General features: G+C 41.8%; 1 protein-coding gene across 1 annotated transcript in view; it reads left to right on the top strand.

Annotated features, from left to right (window-relative positions):
* The window catches only part of LOC128696581 (uncharacterized), a 239,498-nt gene that overhangs the window by 139,980 nt on the left and 76,667 nt on the right, over positions 1 to 22,851 (top strand). The window contains exons 2-3 of the mRNA XM_070094637.1: positions 11,353 to 11,910; positions 12,480 to 12,668. Coding sequence (XP_069950738.1) covers positions 11,353 to 11,910; positions 12,480 to 12,668 — 747 coding nt within the window. The remainder of the gene's footprint in view (positions 1 to 11,352; positions 11,911 to 12,479; positions 12,669 to 22,851) is intronic.

The following is a 22,851-nucleotide window of genomic DNA, read 5'->3' on the forward strand; positions in this document are numbered from 1 at the left end:
CAATAAGTCATTGATACATTACACCTTCCAAACGTGTGGAAGACATCAGTCATATATAATTAGGAAGAGCCAAAGTAAAGAAATCGTTCATTAATATAACATGTGTGCTTAAAGATATCAACATTAACACTCTACTTCACTAGTGTGAGAGTTAATCACTCACATACACACGCAAATAACTCACACACACATAGGAGAGTACACAGACACACGCACACATTGGAGGGTACACAGACACACGCACACAATACACACACTTTCGATAAGTGATGCATAGCTGGTATGGCAATTTCAACTGGGTCTGCAACGCAGTCGTCAGTAGCTGATAGAACAGGAGCAAGGCTCCTGTTTGATCTCGTTTTGTCAAACAAGGAGATCCTTGTAAATAATTTAGAGATCACTGAAAAGCTTGACACAAGTGATCACGAACATATTACCTGGGAGTACGAGAACAAAGATTTTCGTTCTGCTGATTACAATGGACTGGTGACTGGTGTTATGTGGCTTACGGTTTTATTGACGGTCTTACAAATATGTACGTATGAAAGGCACTTATGCGATTATCTAAACATTATTGAAGATACTCTTCGTCCACCAAGGGCTTCTTCAGCCTAGCACGGAGAACTTTTACAGATAGGTTGGTCAGGACGGATCCTGGCCCGGGTCTACACAGTGTCTGGACAATTAGAGACAGGTAATTTAGGTAGTGGCGGAAGTGATGTAAGACGCGTTGCCAGGATTGATGTGAGGAGGGGATGGGACAGTACCAGGTGATGTCTGTATTTTGCTCTGGAAAATAAATTGTGTTATTATTATGGATATGATGAAGCTCCTTGTGTTCTGAGCTAGAATGTTGCGACAATCGGACACCCTGACGATGGGTTTGACATTCCTGAGGTCTATGACATGTCCACAGGTGATACGATGAATGTAACGAGCATTGCCTTAGTCATCCCAATGACAATCGTAGTGGTTCTCATAGACTAGTGTGATACATCTACAGGCTTTCAAACTTAAAATTTTGTTACATGACCCGAACGGGCTCATGGATACCTTGCCGCTGATTTGATGGTGTGGTCTGTTTTAGAAGCTTCGAGATCCTTAATGATGCTGGAAGACAGGCATGCTATTTAAGTATCGCTCTTTGCAATACAGGTTTATACCGCATGTTCTGAAGGGTTTGGTTAACAGGCAGAACTATCTCCATGCAAAGTTCGAGAATGTCAAGAAATTTTTGAGCAGTTGCAGGAAGGTCTAAGTCATCCGTGACTTTTTGCCGTAAAATGGTAATTACTTAGTTGGTTCATGTTCTTGTTCTTAATTCTGATAATCTTGTTCCTGTCCAGGAGTTCGGAATGTCAAAGGCATGCAAGGCTGACTTTTCACAGCAGCATGAAGTAATGCTTCGCAAATTCTCCTGCAAGTTGGTGTGAGGCGATTTCAGTTTCGAAAGTAATAGATCTTTGATATATTCCTAACTTGTGTGTTTTAGGGAGAGTGTGAACGGGCAGGTCTCGGATTCGCAGGGTAGAAGGTGAAGCAGTTTCTAGTCTTGACTGCAGAGGAAAATTAATGTCACGCAGTTATATATAACTGGTGCACCTGAATTCAGACAAGCTTCGTCAGAGTTAGCCCTGGCCATGAAAGTAATAGAGAGGTATTTTAAGCTCACTACTAATAATTCCTCCTTGAGTACTAAGATAAGAGGATCGGAAGTGAGATACCGAGAAATTATTATATAGAGTCTTGGTCCCCCTCCCAGGTTTCTTATTACCCCATGAAAAAGCCTCTATTTTTGTGGATGATAAACAAGATGGCTCCAGCAGCACTTTTATCAGTATCTGGGTTATCAGGGGCCTTAAAAAACGGCTTCAAGAAAGAATCTTCCAGAGGCGTTCCGGCCTTTGACAGGTTTCACTCAAAGTCTTGTAATTAAAAACTCATAATTTTTTGCATCTCACTTTTTCGTCTTCTTCTGTCTCTATATCTCTCTCTCTTTCCACTCTTATCCTTGTCTTTTCTCTTCCCGGTTATTTTACAGTAAGTTCATGTGATGGTGTTTATTTTCTGTGTGTTTATGGGTGTTATTGGAGTTTGTTTTAAGGGTTAATGCTTGTCAACGTTAGCAGGTGCATGAATGATATACTTTTTAAATCATAAGAGTTCTAAATAACCTGAAAGTTCAGAGTATTCTGCAAATAATAAAAATTATTTCCTACCTTTTATTTCTCACCTATTTTTATTCGCATATTTTTTTTCTTTAAGTACAAGGCAAATAAAAATTAGCGTGGATCTCGCCTTTAGAAGAGAAAATACTGCAAAAATATTCACGCAACTTTTTAAAAAAATTACAGAGAAATTCAGTTTGTACTCTCATATTTATCTCAGTTCCTGAAGCCGCCCCTCTGGTGTCCACCACTGGGTTTTCCCTCCCTTGACTGCACGAGCTGCATCATACCTTTTCAAGCTATGTATGAATTCTACTTCTACCATTTTGCTGTCTAGGTCGTACCAGTTCCTGACTAGTAAGGCTAAAGAAGTATTTCCTAACATCCCTCTGACTCATCTGTTAATAACTTTGTCCTGGTACACCTGAGACCTGCCTCTGTACACCCTGTTATTTATGTACAATTATATCACCATATCCTTATGTCCTCTAATGTCATCAAGTTTAATTACTTTAGTTTCTCTGGGAAAAGTCTCTGCTATACTTCTATAGCGTCTTGGTATGTTTTATCTGATTTTTTATTCTATACTAATGCCTCAGACTTCAAGACGAGCCTAAAAAAAAAATGCTGTATATAGGAGTCGTGAATGACTCCTTGTTAAGGTTCCTGAAAGCTATCCTTGAATTTGTCTGTTTCCCATTTTCAGCAATGGCTATTTGTTGTGAAAATTGTTTAACAGGTGACTGCTGAATTATAACTGACTGGCTCAGGCTGCCAGTTGCTGCTGACGCCACAGATTTTTTTATCGCCTTATTTTCTTATATTTATAGTTATTCCACTGTGGCATGTTATCATTTATTATATTCTATGAATGTAGGAGAATCTAACCTAACCTAACCTAACCTAACCTAACCTAACCTAACCCAACCTAACCTAACCTAATTTAGCCTAACATAACTAATCCAAACCATACTTGGAATTTGCTGCAAACCGTATTTAAAGAATCTGCAATATGCTAATCCCAAGGCTCATCTCTTTCATGGACAAATGCTGCCTTTCTTCCCCGAGTCTGTACTCTGTTTCCAGTCCTCTTTGCTTTTCCTAAGTTTCGTAACTTCTCTTTTGCTAATTTATGGGACAATCAGAAATTAACACATGGAAACCAGCATTTCATATTTTCCAATCTCTTTCCTCCAGCAAAATTCAAATTTTCACCAACACCGACAAAAATCAATGAAAATTTTCTCTAAGAATTGCCAGTATGGGTAAATAAGTTATTTTTACAATGATTTTGAGGGCATACTGATGTTATTTAGATTATTCTAAGATAACCCAAAAATAGTAAAAGAATAACTTAATCCCTGTCACAAGACATTTTTCATTTATTTCACGGAAGCAAATTTATTTATAAAATTGGCCAATTAAGGAAATCACGTCAGCGCTAAAAGTTTGAAGTTGACCAGAAGATGCATCTTCCAGTTACTGCAGCGAAGTCAACAAAATTCCTGCCTATACAACCTAAAACGAAAAATCGTTTCATTAATTTCATAAGATACATTAACCTTTAAATATTATTAAAAGGATGAGCTATTATGACAGCTCTTAAATATTAAGTATTTATGCGAGTTATTTTATATTTTTTTACGCACTTTTGTTAGCCTGCTTTATGAGTTTGTACACTATCTCCCACACTATCTCCCACACTATCTCCCACACTATCTCCCACACTATCTCCCACTCTCTGAGAAGGGGGAGAATTCTGTTGTACTTTTGGTTATCATAATTATTCTCACCATACGTTCATAACCATTACTTAATTTTAGTAAGTACTTATTAAACTGAAAAGGAATCTTAGTATTAAAAACGTGTTAGCTTTAATAATTTGCTTAAAGAAAAATGAAAGTATATATAGATATTTCTATGCAGTTTTGATAAATATCTATACTGATCCTCAGATGCTTGCAGTCATTATCTAAGATTTATTAATTCTGCTGGTTTATCATATTTCTGCTAATCTCAACTTTTTGGGAGCTGCTATCCTGCTGAGTATGGAAAAAAATACTGCATTTTGTATTCTTTCGATCCCTGTTAATTTACAGTATTTCATTTGTTACTACGTATGTTATCCTGTTAGAATGCAACACAGTTGTTTGCAACACTTGAAGGATGATAGGCGTTTGATGAATCTGTGATGTATTGGACTGGAATTTCATCTGATAATTCCAGAAATCAATGATGGAGTTCGTGTAGAGCATTAACTGGAAAATTAATACGTGGGTTGATAACTTGAAGAGGAACACCCCATACACGTCACTATGCAAGTGTAGGTAGAGTCTCAGGTGTGTGCGTCTATATATGTGGAGGATGGAAGGTTACCATACCTCTATACCTGCAGATACGGAGAAATTCAACACACATGACATACAGCACTTATCCCTCCAAAATTCTGTCAAACTTCACACGGCAAAGAATCATTCAGCTGATCGTTTCTATATTTGAAAACCATTATCTATGTATCTAAACCAATTTACATATCTCTTGTGTAGAGAAGAATTCATATCTGAATAAATATTGCAATTTTCTGAGTCATATTGGCATTTCTTTGTCAATATTTACCTGATAGTTAATCGTTTGTGGTGGGTCGTATCCTCGGGAAGGAGACTGAGCACTCCACTGGTAGTGAGAGACGCATCTGGGATATCTGGAGTTTCCTAGGGTATTATCACTCCTGGGATTTGATCATAATAAATCTTCTTCTTGAACATGTAGATCAGCCCTGCAGCGTTTCCGTTCTCATTCACAAACCATTTCTCATAAGCTTATCTTGTTATCTTTGGTCAAACTTGTTCAATTTTGTATTTTTTTGAGAAAGAGAAAAAGAGAGAGAACGAGAGGGATAGAGAACAAGTCTTAGAACGAATGAGAGAGAGAGAGAGAGAGAGAGAGAGAGAGAGAGAGAGAGAGAGAGAGAGAGAGAGAACGGAGTATGAGAGAGGAGAGAGATCGCGAGAGGCAGAACAAGAATGAAAGACACAATGAGAACCAGGAGAGAGAGAGAGAAACAGACAGACAGACAGACAGACAGAGAGAAACAGAATTATATAACATTCTCACTCGGTAGCACAAGCCTTCACTAACTCTTGCTTTTCTTAGCACGGAAATTAAGACGAGATTCAACATTTGAACCGTGTATCAGTGAAAGAACAGGTTGCAAAGTGCATTAAGTAATGCTACTAGAAAAGAGGTACAGTGTTTACAGTGAGGCTGGTTACTAAGGTGGAGTGACGACTCACTGCTCGCCAGCAACACCAACATCAAGAGCAAATGGTCCACTCTTCCTCTGTGCTCATCAAGGTATAGTGAAGTCTCTGCCGCCTCCATCACCAACATCAGGAATGAGGGTCTCGCTCTGCCGCTGAAGTAATCAGACAGGCAGAAAACATATGAAGACTTTTAAGTTAAGGCCGCTATATTTTGGAAGAATATAAACATGTTTTGTATATCTACTTAAAACTGCTGAATACTGAGTTATTTTTGTAAAAATTGGAGGCACGAAGATAATATCTCTAGTTGAGGTTAGATTTCATGACCATTTTTTGTGGTTTGCTATATGGCAGAGACAGATTATTTGTTGTGACGTAATATTTAATACAGCCGTGTATTACTGAATGAGAATTACCCAAAAGAAACGATCAAATTCACTCTAACTTGCTCCTTAGGAGTTTTTCTGCGCAAGTACAGGCGTCACTATACAAGGTTACAGCATACAGATGCTTCCTGGATATAGAATTGAAACCGGATCTTTTTTCATGCATCCCTTTGTAGTTAGATATTACCTTACACTCCAACAGCGCATTAAATCCCATTAACCACATAGTGCATTTCGTATCTTAAACATGCTGCTGGTGGAACTGTAGAATAAAGACCTGTTCGAATCTCCCCCCCCCCAAAAAGTAGAATACAAAGGAAGAAACCAATGTTTTGAAGGAAGTGGAACACTACTGAGATGACAGAGGATCTAAGGGATATGAAGGAACATGATCTGCGGGAAGTGAAGATGTTATACTTCAGTAATGTTAGCAATGATATCTGTGACTAATTTCTTCATCTTGCTCTGTGTTCTGTTTCATCTTGTACTGTGTTCTGTGTTCTGTTTCAAAGTCTTCTAATTTCTCTGATTAATATGATTTCTATCGTACTGATAAAGTCACAGGCGCAACTTCTTCTAAGTAAATATAGCCAAGTTTTGCCACTGTATATTTAATCAAAAGGCCAAGCGACTAGGCCTTAAAAGGGTTAGCAGGTGCATATCTTATAAAGTATTTATAATTTATAGCTCACTTATAACAAGGAACTTTAAGATACTGTTAAAAACTAATACTCTTATTTTCCTTAACAAGATAACTCAACATTTCTTTGAAAAATTTTTCAGCATTTAAGGGATTAAGTTAAAGCAAGGGGGAAGGCTTCATATTTCCGGGTCTTCTGGATCTCCCTGTAGCTGGCGGTTTCATTCCCTTCAGCTTCAGAGTAGGTCACTGCTAGTGTGGCGGCACAGGTGTAGTCCCAGGCAATCTGCTTACCATCCTTCCAGGGTAGAATAGTGGCTCCATCAGGACGCTTTTGACTTCCGTCAGATCTCTGTACTTGGCGTTCCCATTGAGCTGGGCAACGGGCTGTGGCGAGCCTTCTCTTTATGATGTCGTTGACCTCCTCATATCTAGCATACTTCCCTTTTGATGTGTGACACAAAAAGACCATGAAGTCCGAATTGATCACCCGTCGCCCTGCCGCAAATACTCCTATGTTTGGTGAGTATGGGGGCGATTAGGCGAAGAGCAACACCAATTCGAATGGTCTATGAATAGAGTCGAGAGCCCAGAGAGGAAATGAGAACAGCTAAAAGGAAATATCCTGAATGTGGTGCCTTCACCGCTAGGAGACGAGCTTTGTCCTTTCCATGATCGGTTTGTCCCAGTGGAATCTTTTGTGCTCCTTTGGGTGAGCTAGTCTGTTGGAGGAGTCTGCAAGGGTGTCCCACCGCCTGGATTTTTCAGTGAACCTGGGGCCTTGAGCTCCTACGCACTTCTTAAGAGCTTGGCGACAATCTCCTTGATTAGTTTACTGGAAGCCAAACACGAAGACAGAAATGCAGGTAAAGCTACCTGCGTTGCCTTGCGCACCCCTATACCTCCCAGTCGCACTGGGAGGGTTGCCTGATCCCATTGCTGATCTTCCGGTGACAGATTTAGTGTCTTCTTAAAGATTGATCTCAGGAGTGAGTCATATTCATTGAGTGTTGGATTGTCAAAAGAGAGTAAAGAATTCCCAATAAAATGCGTGACTGCAAATATAAAAACATACCACAGTGAGAAAATAAGAAAGAAATCTGAACGCTTTCACGAGTTTACTCACAAATCTTCAAAGGAATATTTGTTAATGGGTTTGTGTGTACATACCTATATGTGCTCATCTATATGTGATTGCTGCTGGCTCCGCGTGTTCGCTGATCGCTTCTAGATCCACTCTCTCGCATTCAAGAGCATTATATTTGTTCTTAAACCTATGCATTGATCCTGCCTCTTCCAGGACACTCTCCAGATAATTCCAGTTTGTGACATTTCTATGGGTGAAGAAATATATCCTAACATCTCTATGACTCATTTGAGTTTCCAACTTCCAGATGTGTCTCTTGTTCCTGTTTCCCTCCCCAAAATATTCTGTCCCTGTTCACCATGTCAATTCCTCTTTGTATTAGTACGTCGTTATCTTATTCCCCCTAGTCCTCGTGTCCTCCAGTTTCATCAGGTTGAGTTCCCTTAAGCTCTTCTTATAGGACGTAACCCTGAGCTCCGGGACTAGTACTGAATGAGACTTTACTTAGACCTCGAAAAACTATTCTTAGATTTGTGAGACGCACATTTGCTGCATCAATTATTCGGTTGATGTGTGCCACAGAGGATGTGTGGGAGTGACAGAGAGAGAGAGAGAGAGAGAGAGAGATAGCTACGTATCCTTAACTTAACCTTATCAAACCCTGTGTAAAACAAAAAGAGAGAGAGAGAGAGAGAGAGAGAGAGAGAGAGAGAGAGAGAGAGAGAGAGAGAGAGAGAGAGAGAGAGAGAGAGAGAGAGAGAGTTTGTGTGTTCGTATTTATTATATGTGTAAGTTTTTGTAACATTATTTTCTTTAAAAAAAATTAAATCATCGTCACTTTTGCGTCTCGTATAACTTGACTCACGAAATCGTAATGACACGATTGTAAACAAACCATACCACGGGTGGGGTTTGATCCCGCGGTCAGAGAGTCTCTGACCGCGGGATCAAACCCCACCCGTGGTATGGTTTATCTCGTATAAGTTGCTAATAAAATGTATCATTTAAGTCATATATTTTCAGACTCTTCCTCTCACCTATGGTTCCATTATTTAAATTTTTAAAACAAAAAACTCAAGTGACTAAAAACTATATAAACTTTTCATATGGTATTATTTTCCACTTTGGAAGCACTGTACACTAATTAATTATTATGCAAAAAAAATAAGGAAGATAACTTGTGTCTCGATAAATTCTCAAAAGATACGATAACTTTTCCTTATATCAAGGCTTTCTGCTATAGTTTAAAATTACTCAAAAAAAAAAAATATTTCTAATATAATGTTTATTTCAACCTTACACAAACATTTCCTTGACATAATAAATGTCATTTTATTATGCAAAATAACAAAGACCTCAAATAAGTCAAATTTTCTTAGTTTATTTTATTGTCCCAAAGGACCATTAAGAAAGTTTCCATTCGTCGTTATATGCTACTACTGGGAAGTCACAAATTACACCATAAACGTCAACTCCTTCATTGTGTTGGCCAGTGTATCCAGGATCCTGGAGCTAGCTACTGTGGAGCTCACCACTGTGGAGCTGGCCACTGTGGAGCTCACCAATATGAAGCTGGCCACGGTGCAACTGGCCTCGGTAGAACTGGCCACGATGGAGCTGGCCACGGTGGAGCTGGCTACAACGTCACTGTACTTAGTTAGAGAGAGCTACGTGTAACACTGAACGATCGCTGGTGTAACGTTGTTATTATTTAAATTTTTTTTTAACACACCGATCATCTCCCACCAACATAAAGCGACCCAAAACAAGAAACACAGTCACCAATACTCTTTCAATAGCTATCGTCAGAAGAGTGCAGAAATTATAATTCATACGACATTCTGAGCTGCGGTGTCTCCACCTCTCCTTCAGAGTGAAGACACTGCATTACCCACCTCCAAGACTCAAGTCAGGCTAACTGATTTCATTGAGGGTAACGTACTTTGTTCAGTTCACACAGGACTGGGCATGGGAACGCAGGATCGAGTCCTGGCCAAGCCTCGGTGGGATACGGCCGGTGTGTTGAATATGAAATATGAAGAAATATGAATGTGAGAGTATAGTTTTACCAACGCTCTTATATGGGTGTGAAGCATGGGTGATGAATGTTGCAGTGAGGAGAAGGCTGGAGGCAGTGGAGATCTCATGTCTGAGGGCAATGTGTGGTGTGAATATAATGCAGAGAATTCGTAGTTTGGAAGTTAGGAGGAGGTGAAATATTGCCAAAACTGTTGTCCAGAGGGCTGAGGAGGGGTTATTGAGATGGTTTGGACATGTAGAGAGCATGGAACAAAATAGAATGACTTTGAGAGTATATAAAACTGTAGTGGAGGGAAGGTGGGATAGGGGTTGGCCTAGGAAATTTTGGAGGCAGGGGATAAAGGAGGTTTTGTGTGCGAGGGGCTTGGACTTTCAGCAAGCGTGCATGAGCGTGTTAGACAGGAGCAAATGGAGACAAATGGTTTTTTATACTTGACGAGCTGTTGGAGTGCGAACAAAGTAACATTTATGAAGGGATTGAGTCCTGGAGTCTGCACTCTGAAGGAGGGGTGTTAATGTTCCAGTCTTATAAACTGTAGTGTACAGCAACCCTCTGGCAAGACAGTGATGGAGTGAATGATGATGAAAGTTTTTCTTTTCTTTTTCGGGCCACCCTGCCTTGGTGAGAATCGGCCGATGTGTTAATATATATATATATATATATATATATATATATATATATATATATATATATATATATATATATATATATATATATATATGTAATGTGTGTGTTAATGTGTATTTGCATATTGCTATTCTAGAGATCTGTTTTTTTTATAACTGACCACTGAAATACCCTCCAGGTACAGCATAATCACTCACAGTTTCACTGGTTCCAATTTCGACTCTCAAGGAGTAATGTTAATAATGTTATTGATATAAGGAGATTCACCTATCCTCCTATAACTACACCTTTGAAAGTTAAAAGACAGCCGATTCTCTTCCGTATGTTTGATTTTTTTCCCATCACACAAGTAAGGCCAAGCTCTCATAACCATATCTAACTTTCCCCTTTATTTTCCAAAATCCACATTTTTAAGACCCTCCCAGTTTGTCCAAAAGTCAACCTCATCAAAATCTTTAGAGAATCCCTTGATATCTTTAGCAGTTGTTGAGTGGGAAAAATGGCAATCGTCAATTCTTTACTAATCATGTTGGGTTAAAGAAGAGAACACTACTTCTCATTATCTAACACATCATCCTAGATGTATACTCTTAATTTTACGTTCAACAGAGAAATGTCAGTATAAAGAATAATTTACACATTTTGCTTCATTTCCTGTAGCTGAATTAGTTGGTTGATATGCATGTTAGAAATATTCAGAATTTGTGTCGGTACCGTGTGATCTAAAAGAATTCTTATTGTATAATTTATGAGAATTTTTATTAATATTATTATACTAGTTCTGCCTGAATGGTTTTATATTCCTGACGGTATTTTCCTCTTTCTCTTCCATAATAACATTAAGCATAGAAATTTGCTCATGAATACAGTTTTTTTTTTTTTGATTCAGAATACTTATTAAACTTTAATTTCCTTTCAAAAGTACAAAGCTGAATTACTTTAATGATCACAAACACATCAATATATAAAAACTAAAAGTTCTTTTATATATTGATCTAAGTGAACAAGGTTGTATAGTCGAAGTTGACTAATATGATCATTATGCCTATTATTAAACTCAAAATTATTCTTTAGGTATTGTAACTGTACAGAGTGTAGGACTAAGAAAGCTGAATGTAGCATGAGTTGTTTCTTCTGCAGATGATGCTGTTGTGGACAGTTACTGAGGGAAGCAGATTTTCTACAGCTACACAAGAAGTGCTCAATAGGAGCCATCAATCTGCTGGGGATTTAAGAAGGAATGACAGTCATTCATGGTTCCAGGGCAGGTACAATCAGGAGTACCCGCATGACAGCCTTCACGAGCTCATGAAGGCGGGGACAAGGAAACGGTACATCCTGAGCGACTATCAAGACTTCAGTTTATCCGAAGCGCAACATACGTTGTATAAAGAATATGATAATAGAGTTTCACATCCTGGGGCGACAGTACTGCTCCCCAGGTCCCGTGAGGAGAGGGAAGAAGACTTAACCAGGCGTAATAGAGGAGGTGGCAAGCAAAACAAATCGGATGCTATCCAGGTAGATGGTGAAGCAGTGCTGATAACTCCATCTGCTGTCGTTGACATCGGAGCACCAGATACCGCCACTGAAGAAGCAGAAGATAACACAGTCACAGAAGACGTAAACCTTCAAATAAGACAAATCTTCAACGCTGAGGACCTGCAGAAGGCAGGCCGACCTCTGTGCAGGTCCAGGGTAATTGCATAAATTAATTTACATTGTTTTTCAGTCTCTATACTCTTGATATATAACGTAATCCATGTTACCCACATCGTTTATCATTTTTCTCCTATATAACCAGTGTTGTCCGTCTGTGTCTTGATAGATATCAGACAGATTTCAACACTTTAATTATGATACATATCCAATGTGAGAGAATGTGACATGGAAACACAGCTAGCTTTTGTTCCAACTATTTAACAATATAGAATAGGACAGCACCACTTTTCTGAAGTATCAGATTCTGTTACATGTAAACAACTATTTTAAGTGGTTTTTGGGTAGAAGGTTGTGGGTATTGGATTTGTCTTGTGTGGCTCTCCACCCCTCTCGCTAGTCTAATGCCTTTCCCCCCTTTTTTATGTCCCTCTCTCTCTCTCTTATCCTAAATTCTAAAAAAAGCTGGCTCCATGGGATGAGGGCTGTGAAGGGTGTGGGTGAGTGGGTGGGTGTTTGCCTGTCTGTCTGCCTGTCTGTCTCTTTCTCTCCCTCTCTCTCATCAATACATGTATACTAAGAGCCTCTCATATCTCCTACCACCTCAGGAGAACTACTTGCCTCCGGAGTTCTTCTCGGCCGACTCGTGTGCCCTGTGTTATGGTTATCTGCAAAATAAGGATTTCTTTCATACCAAGTGGCTTGCCACGGACCTTCTCAAGACGATGACGGAGGGAGGCAGATCCTACGTCTATAGTGTCACCGTCTTGTTCAACCCGAAGAACATCTCTCAGGTGGTGAGTGAGAATTCAGCTGGGACTTACAGGGAAAGAGGGAAGAAGATAGAAGGATACGAGTAACATATCTATAACACATTTGATTCTTTCATTTTATTGCACTGAGACGTCCCCGTACAAAGATCTTAAACTGTGGCACTTGATGCTAGAGAAGTGGTTGGTTTGTGCTCTGTTGTAATGTGACTGGATGCTGGAGTGATTACGTTTGCGTGGTTAACAGTTGCTAGCCAGTCAGTTTGTCAGAGCAGCTGTAGAATGCTCTGAAAATGAATTACGCTGGAAGATATTGGAGTACTTTAGGCCAGAAGAAATTCAGTCGTATGGTAAATTGGAAAGTCACCAATCAGGGAACAGTTGAAAAAGGTTAAAAGTTAGAGAAGAGAAAACAGTGATATTGAGAGCGTCCATTGAAGTATGATAGAAAAGTGAGATACTGAAAGAGCTCAATGTTGTATCGTGAAAGTGATTTAGATATACAGTGTACTGTGATATACCTATGACCTGTCTCGAGGACTTTTCTACCACAGCTGCAGAGCCAGAGACCAAGCTTCCTCGTTCATTACTTGTTCAACCAAGCTGTATCGGTTAGGGGCTGACACAGCTACCGCAGCCTGACTCATGTCAGGTAAAATGACACATGTGCAACTGTGACATTTTATTATGGCAACGTTTCGCTCTCCAGGCTACGCCAGTGCCATCACTGACAGTTTGTGCGTGTGTGTGTGTGTGTGTGTGTGTGTGTGTGTGTGTGTGTGTGTGTGTGTGTGTGTGTGTGTGTGCGTGTGGCTAAATTGAATTACATACATAAAGAATTACATAAAATATCCTAAACTTTAATCTAATTTGCTATTTGAACGGCATTTTATGAAAAAAAAAAAAATGTTCCACATCTCAATATTCTTTTAACCGAAAAATCTTCCGTGTTTAATATTTTTCACGTTTTTTTTTTTTTTTTTTTACTATTGAAGCATTTTTATATTGCGGTAGCAACGACCATCAGTTACTAGTGACACCAGTAACCACAACCTGTTAATGAGACCATCAACCACCATTACCTAATGTTGCCACCAGCAACCACAAACTGTGAAGATCAAGAACCAGAAACCACAACCTGCATACACCGAGAACCAAAAATCACAACTTGCAAAGACCAAGAGCCACGAACTACAACCTGTAAAAAACCAAGAACCAGCAACCACACCTTCAAAGACTAAGAACCAGCAACCACAACATGCAAAGACTAAAAACCAGGTTCAAGACTCTAAACATCGTGTACGTCAAGCCCATACTGGAGTATGCAACACCAGTTTGTAACTCACACCTGGTTAATCACGTCAAGAAACTAGAGAAAGTGCAAAGGTTTGCAACAAGACGTCTTAGGGGAATTTCCTACGAAGAAAGGCTAAGGGAAATCGGCCTGACGGCACTGGAGGACAGGAGGGTTAGTGGAAACATGATAACGAAATACAAAATACTGCGAGAAATTGACAAGGTAGACAAAGACAGGATGTTCCAGAGATGAGACACAGAAACAAAGAGTCACAATTGGAAGCTGAAGACTCATATGAGTCAAAGAGATGTTAGGAGGTATTTCTTTAGTCATAAAGTTGTCCGGAAGTGGAATAGTCTGGCAAGTGACGTAGTGGAGGCAGGAACCATACATAGTTTTAAGACGAGGTATGATAAAGCTCATGGAGCAGGGAGAAAGAAGACCTAGTAGCGATCAGTGAAGAGGTGGGGCCAGGAGCTATGTCTCGACTCCTGCAACCACAAATAGATGAGTACAAATAGGTGAGTACACACACACATCTAAGGAAGGAGTCATTCACGACACTGTACACCGTGTAAGTCAGGCCCACGTTGGAGTATGAAGCACCAGTATGGAATCCACACCTGGTCAAACACATTAAGAAATTATTGAAAGTGCAAATGTTTGCAGCAAGACTAGTCACGAACTGAGGGGGTTTGTCCTACGAGGAGAGGTTAACGAAACTCAACCTGACAATACTGGAAGACAGGAGGGATAGGGGGACATACCTGGAGTATACCTGAAGAGGGGTTCGGCAGTCAACGCCTCCACAGCCCGGTCCGAAACTAGGCCTCGTGGTGGATCAGGGTCTGATCGATCAGGCTATTACTGCTGGCCTCACATAAATCGACGTACGAACCACAGTCTGGCTGATCAAGTACACTAACTTTAGGTGCCTGTCCAGCACCTTCTTGATGACAGCCAGGGGTCTTTTGGTAATCCCCTTATACTGGGAGGCAGTTGAACAGTCTTGGGCCCCTGACACTTATTGTGTTGACTTTTGCTTTCGTATGGAGTGATTTTCGTGTGCAAGTTTGGTACTAATCCCTCTAGGATTTTCCGTGTGTATATTATCGTGTATCTTTCTCGCCTGCGTTCCAGGGAATACAGATCAAGGGATTTCAACCGTTCCCAATAATTTAGGTGCTTTATCGTATTTATGTGTGTCGTGAAAGTTCTCTCTACATTCTCTAGGACAGCAATTTCGAATGCCTTGATGGGAGCAATTAGTGTACAGCAGTATACCAGCCTAGAGAGAACAAGCAATTTGAAGAGAATAATCATGGGCTTGACATGATAACATGAAATACTGAGATGAATTGACAGGATGGATATGGACAGAATGCTTCAGAGATGTGACACACAGTTGAAAACTCAGATGAGTCACAGGGATGTTAGGAAATATTTGTTCATCCATAGAGTTGTCAGAAAGTGGAACAATTTGGAGAGTGATGTAGTGAAGGCAGGATTCTTACGCTTTAAGAAGAAGTATTAAAAGCTTATGGAAAAGAGAGAGAGTAGACCTAGTAGCGACCAGTGAAGAGGAAGGAGCCAGGAACTATGACTCGACCACTGCAACCACAATTAGGTGAGTGCAGTTAGGTGAGTACACACACACACAAAGTCACAAAGACACACACACACACACACACACACACACACACACACACACAAACACACAAAGACACACACACACACACACACACACACACACACACACACACACACACACACACAGTCAGCAGACGTGGGTGACAAGGCTCCGAGAACTTTAGTGTTTCTAAGGCATGCAGTATCTGCTAGCAGTAATCAGTGGTAGTGACAACGTCAGTGAACAATACTACGAGTGATAACCAGAGTTATTAGTTAAAAAAAAGTCGAGGGGAAGCCTGAAATCTTTAATATTTCAAAGTGTCAAACCGTTAGTGGCTAGTAAGCTTCTGTTGCTACACAGATTCAAATATACAAAGATTCAAGTGAGTGTGGAAGCGGGTGTTCAAGAATTTCGAGAGACTGGATAACAAGTGAAATGTGGGGCACCATACAGTGAGAGTGAAAAGGCTAATAAGCAAAAGTAGAAAGGAAAAAATAAAATATATAACAAGGGAAGGTGGCAGTAGGCCTGCTGAAGCAGTGACGTCACAACAGTTGTGTCACATTATACATATAAAGTGTAACACCGAATGTGAAGTGTATTCTATAAGTGAAGTGTATTCTATCATAAGTGAAATCTCTTGAGGGGCACGGGATGTATGAGCATATATGGTTATAAACATCATGGGTGAAGAATTTTCAAAATAGTGATAGAAGGCGTATGTATGACGACTACGTCATCAGCATCTGGCAACTTGTCATCGCACCACTGCCAGCGCAAGTATCACTCACCTGTTGGGGTTGTTGTGGGGTTCTGAATCCTGGCCTTGTGTCACTGTAGATACTGGTCACTCACTCCTGCAAGCTATTACCAGAATTAGAGCAGAAATAGCATAGATAAGGTGAAGACAGTGTTGACTAGCGAGGGGAAGCCTGGCGAGGGTGATGTCAGACACTCCTAGAAGCTGAGACAAGCTAAATTTTACAACCTAGTTACTTTCTGTGTTTTATAAGTAGAAGTTATAAGTGCTAGAATCACTGTTGGTAGTTTTAGAAATACTGTACTGGTATTACTACTGATATTTATTAGCAGTATGAATACTTAGAAGCGGGGGCACACATACATACACACGCACACACACACACAAATCCCTCCCTCTCTTTCTCTCTCTCTTTACCCATCTCTCTCTACCTATCTCTCAGTACCTGTTTCTCTCTCTACCTCTACCTATCTCTCTCCCTCTCTACCTATCTCTCTCACTACCTCTATCTATACCTCTCTCTACCTATACCTCTCTCTACCTATACCTCTCTACCTATACCTCTCTCTACCTATCTCTCTCTACCTATATCTCTCACTACCTATCTCTCTACCTATCTCTCCCTTTGCCTATCTCTCTCTCTTCCCTCTCCCAACTCTCCGTTCTCCCATCTCTCCCCTATAACATCTCTTCCCTCTAACACCCCCATCTAACGTCTCTTCCCCTCTAACATCTCTACCCCTCTCACTATCTCTCCCCTCTCCCATTTCCCATCTCTCTCTCTCTCTCCCCTCTATCTCCCCCTATCCCTCTCTCCCCTCTCTCTCTTCCATCTTCCCCTCTCTCCCCCTTCTACCCTGTCTCTCCCCCTCTCTCTCCCCTCTCTTTGCCTCTTCTCTCTCTCTCCCCTCTTTTCTCTCTCTCTCTCTCTCTCTCTCTCTCTCTCTCTCTCTCTCTCTCTCTCTCTCTCTCCCCTCCCTTTTCCCTTCTCACTCTTCCCCTCTCTCCCTTTTCCCTTCTCACTCTCTGCCTCTCTCCTACCTTCCCCTTCTCTTTCTCTCTCTCTCTCTCTCTTTTCTCTTAAAAAAAATGGTGGGGACTCGCAGGAACCAGGGATCAGATGAGAATGGTTCTGGTAGGGAGGAATGGATGGAGGAGCAGTGGAAAAGGATGGAACAAGAGTGGGAGAGAAAATCAGGAGAGCTTTCTGAAAAAATGGAGACAGAGCTTTCTGTGAAATTAGAAGAGAGGTTGGAGAAGGAGAAGAAGAATTGGGAGGCACAAGCCGAAACTGCAATAACTAGGATAAGGGTCCTAGAAGATGAGGTAAACAGGCTGAAGCAAGTTACATGGGCATTGACCAGAGAAGACACAGCATATGAAGCTGAGAGGCCGAAAAGGAAGGAGGGAGATATGAATTATGCTAAGGCCATATCAACCTGCCAAGAAGGGCCAAGGAGTGAACGGGGAGAGCAGCTGGGTGCAGGCGGAGAGGGGGTTAGGTCAAATGCAGAGGCACAACAATGCTACCAAGAGCCACTGGAAAAACCAAGGGAGAAAATGACCATGTACAGACAGGAACCAGAGTCACAGAGGGAGAGGCAATGGGAGGAGGAAAGGGCTAAATCAGTGTTTATCCACAGGTTTCAGGAGAGAGAGGAAAGGACACACACTGAAAGACTGCAGGCAGAAAGAAAGGAGATTGAGAACATCATCAAGGAAATAGGTGAAGAAGACATGGACGAGATTGTAAATTTTCAGAGAATAGGGGGGTACTCCAAGGGGAGAAAACGACCGATCAAGCTGATTCTCAGGACAGAATCAGTATGGAACAGGATCCTCCAAGAGAAACCGCGGTTGAAATACTCAGAAAAGTACATGAGGGTGTTCCTAGACAGAGACAGAACACAAACAGAACGACAGCAGCTGAGGGAGAAGACAAAAATGCGAAAGGAGCTATGAAAGGAGACAAGGTTGGAACCAGCAGAGGTCAATCAGAGCAGAACAGAGCAGCAAGTGCAAGCACACACAGAACTATCCTCAGAACACCATCCCAACACAAACTACAATCCACCCTCACAGGCCCCCCAAACCACAGTGTTGGAAGGGAAACTGAAGGTATGGTACACAAACGCTGATGGAATAACAAATACGTGGGAGGAGTGGCACGAAAGAGTCAAAGAGGCATCACCGGGCATCATAGCTCTCACAGAAACCAAGCTAACAGGTATGATAACAGATGCCATATTTCCAACGGAATACCAGATCCTGAGGAAAGACAGAGGTAACAAAGGGGGGGAGAAGGAGTGGCACTGTTGATCAAAAACCAATGGAATTTTGATGAGTTGGAGAGAGGAGACAGCGGAGAAGCAAGCGATTACATAGCTGGAACACTTCACTCTGGAGGTCCCAAGGTGGTAATTGCAGTGATGTATAACCCACCACAGAACAGCAGGAGGCCAAGGCAAGAGTATGACGAGAGCAATAGAGCGATGGTTGACACACTGGCTGCAGTGGCCAGAAGAGCTCATGCAAGCAGGGCAAAGCTCCTGATCATGGGCGACTTTAACCACATGGAGATCGACTGGGAGAACTTGGAGCCACATGGGGGCCAAGACACATGAAGGGCTAAAATGATGGAGGTGGTACTGGAAAACTTCATGCACCAACACGTAAGGGACACTACAAGAGAGAGAGGAGAGGATGAACCAGCAAGACTGGACCTAGTATTCACCTTGAGTAGTGCAGATATTGAGGACATCACATATGAAAGACCCCTTGGGGCCAGCGATCATGTGGTTTTAAGCTTCGAATACACAGTAGAGCTACAAGTGGAGGGGGAAGCAGGAAGGCCAGGACAAATGAAGACAAACTACAAGAAAGGGGACTACACGGGAACGAGGAACTTCCTGAACGGGGTTCAGTGGGACAGAGAATTGGCAGGGAAGTCAGTTAATGAGATGATGGAATATGTAGCAACAATGTGCAAGGAGGCTGAGGAGAGGTTTATACCCAAAGGTAACAGGACTAATGAAAAAGCCAGGATGAGCCCATGGTTCACCCAACGGTGCAGGGAGGCAAAAACCAAGTGTGCTAGGGAATGGAAGAAATATAGAAGGCAAAGGACCCAGGAGAATAAGGAGAGCAGTCGTAGAGCCAGAAATGAATATGCACTGATAAGAAGGGAGGCCCAACGACAATATGAAAATGACATAGCAGCGAAAGCCAAATCTGACCCAAAACTGTTATACAGCCACATCAGGAGGAAAACAACAGTCAAGGACCAGGTAATCAGGATAAGGAAGGAAGGAGGAGAGACAACAAGAAATGACCATGAAGTGAGGAACTCAACAAGAGATTTAAAGAAGTGTCACAGAGGAGACAGAAGGGGCTCCAGAAAGACAGAGAGGTGGGGTACCCCACCAAGTGCTGGACACAGTACACACAACCAAGGAAGAAGTGAAGAGGCTTCTGAGTGAGATAGATACCTCAAAGGCAATGGGGCCGGATAACATCTCTCCATGGGCCCTGAGAGAGGGAGCAGAGGCGCTATGTGTACCCCTAACAACAAAATTCAATACATCTATCGAAACAGGGAGATTGCCTGAGGCATGGAAGACAGCAAATGTAGTCCCAATCTTTAAAAAAGGAGACAGACATGAAGCACTAAACTACAGACCAGTGTCACTAACATGTATAGTATGCAAAGTCATGGAGAAGATTATCAGGAGAAGAGTAGTGGAACACCTAGAAAGGAATGATCTCATCAACAGCAGCCAACATGGTTTCAGGGACGGGAAATCTTGTGTCACAAACCTACTGGGGTTCTATGACATGGTGACAGCAGTAAGACAAGAGAGAGAGGGGTGGGTGGATTACATTTTCTTGGACTGCAAGAAGGCGTTTGACACAGTTCCACACAAGAGATTAGTGGAAAAACTGGAGGGCCAAGCAGGGATAACAGGGAAGGCACTACAATGGATCAGGGAATACTTGTCAGGAAGACAGCAGCGAGTCATGGTACGTGGCGAGGTGTCAGAGTGGGCACCTGTGACCAGCGGGGTCCCACAGGGGTCAATCCTAGGACAGTGCTGTTTCTGGTATTTGTGAACGACATGACGGAAGGAATAGAATCTGAAGTGTCCCTGTTTGCAGATGACGTGAAGTTGATGAGAAGAATTCATTCGATCGAAGACCAGGCAGAACTACAAAGGGATCTGGACAGGCTGCAGACCTGGTCCAGCAATTGGCTTCTGGAGTTCAACCCCACCAAGTGCAAAGTCATGAAGATTGGGGAAGGGCAAAGAAGACCGCAGACGGAATACAGTCTAGGGGGCCAGAGACTACAAACCTCGCTCAAGGAAAAAGATCTTGGGGTGAGTTTAGCACCAGGCACATCTCCTGAAGCGCACATCAACCAAATAACTGCTGCAGCATATGGGCGCCTAGCTAACCTCAGAACAGCATTCCGACATCTTAATAAGGAATCGTTCAGGACCCTGTACACCGTGTACGTTAGGCCCATATTGGAGTATGCGGCACCAGTTTGGAACCCACACCTAGCCAAGCACGTAAAGAAACTAGAGAAAGTGCAAAGGTTTGCAACAAGACTAGTCCCAGAGCTAAAAGGTATGTCCTACGAGGAGAGGTAAAGAGAAATCAACCTGACGACACTGGAGGACAGGAGAGATAGGGGGGACATGATAACGACATACAAAATACTGAGGAATTGACAAGGTAGACAAAGACAGGATGTTCCAGAGATGGGACACAGCAACAAGGGGACACAGTTGGAAGTTGAAGACACAGATGAATCACAGGGATGTTAGGAAGTATTTCTTCAGCCACAGAGTAGTTAGCAAGTGGAATAGTTTGGGAAGCGATGTAGGGGAGGGAGGATCCATACATAGCTTTAAGCAGAGGTATGATAAAGCTCACGGTTCAGGGAGAGTGACCTAGTAGCGATCAGTGAAGAGGCGGGGCCAGGAGCTTGGACTCGACCCCTGCAACCTCAACTAGGTGAGGTGAGTACAGGGAACAGAAAAAAAGACGAGGGGAAACAAACCCTTTGCGGGGCCAGGAGCTGTGACTCGACCCCTGCAACCACAACTAGGTGAGTACACACACACACACTCACACACACAAACACACAGGGAACAGAAGAAAAGACGAGGGGAAACAAACCCTTTGCGGGCCAGGAGCTATGACTCGACCCCTGCAACCACATATAGGTGAGTACATATAGGTGAGTACACCCACGCCCACACACACACACACACACACACACACACACACACACACACACACAGGAAACAGAAGAAAGAAACGAGGGGAAACTAACCCTTTGCAGATACACTCTCGGGCAACCATGAGGTACAGATTATAAGGGGAATTGCTCAAAACAAACACAGAGATCTGGAGATAAAGGAGATGGGAGGAAGAGAAACAGGTGATTGAAAGTATTATTATTAAACCTGCAGGTAGGGAGACCGGTGAGAACCAGGTCACAAATTATCAGACTTAAAAAATACTCATGGCGGAAAATATGCCAAGTTAAACTGACACACACAACAAAAATGGCACAAGACACGATCATGCAAAATGAAATCTCGACCGAAGTATTCAGAAAAATATCAATGATCAGGACAGAACAATAATGGAGTGGGAAGTACTGAGAGAGAGAGAGAGAGAGAGAGAGAGAGAGAGAGAGAGAGAGAGAGAGTACAAACAAACGTGCCAGAGGCTGGAAGAAGAGCAAGGAAATGCGTCGTCTGGTGTGGAAGCTCATTGCTGCTTGGAGTAACGTCATGTATGCTCACACATATCCCTATTATTCACTGCTTCTTCACGCTCCTCACCGGGCCATTTACTGTCATTTTGTCCGCTAATATAGTCAAGAAATAGCACCTCTGAAATATATTTGCAACATCTGCCACATTGCTTCTCTATCCACCATATCTTATGCATTTTCTAAATCCATAAATGCAATAGAAGTTCCTTATTTACATCTAAATATTAATATTTTATATACTTCAGAGTAAACACTTGGTCTACACATTCCTTACTCTTCCTGAACCCTCCGTTTTTCTTTGCAATCTTACTCCACGTTTTATGTTACCTCTTTCAATAATAATTCTACATTATAATGTACCTGGTACACGTTTTCCATTTAAAAAACTTAATTGTACATGCCTTTTGATATTTCTTACATATACACTTCCCGCCTTTCATGCGTTTATTGAACAAATATGCCAACCAGCCAAACCACTTCAAAACTACATCCCTACCTGCCTTTAACGTTTTTGTTTTGATCCTGTTAAACTAAGCTGCTTTACTCACTTTCATTCTACCCACTGCTTCACGCACTCCCCCCCCCCCCCTACACTCACATCTGGCTCTTCCTCACTCCCACAAGATGTTATACTCCCTGACCAGTGCATTTAGCAACTCCTCAGAATATTCCCTTTATCTTAAGAGTACATGCACCTACCCTGATAATGACTACCCTCTCTTTTTTTAG

This window comes from Cherax quadricarinatus, chromosome 47, assembly GCF_038502225.1.
Source record: "Cherax quadricarinatus isolate ZL_2023a chromosome 47, ASM3850222v1, whole genome shotgun sequence".
Lineage (NCBI taxonomy): Eukaryota > Metazoa > Arthropoda > Malacostraca > Decapoda > Parastacidae > Cherax > Cherax quadricarinatus.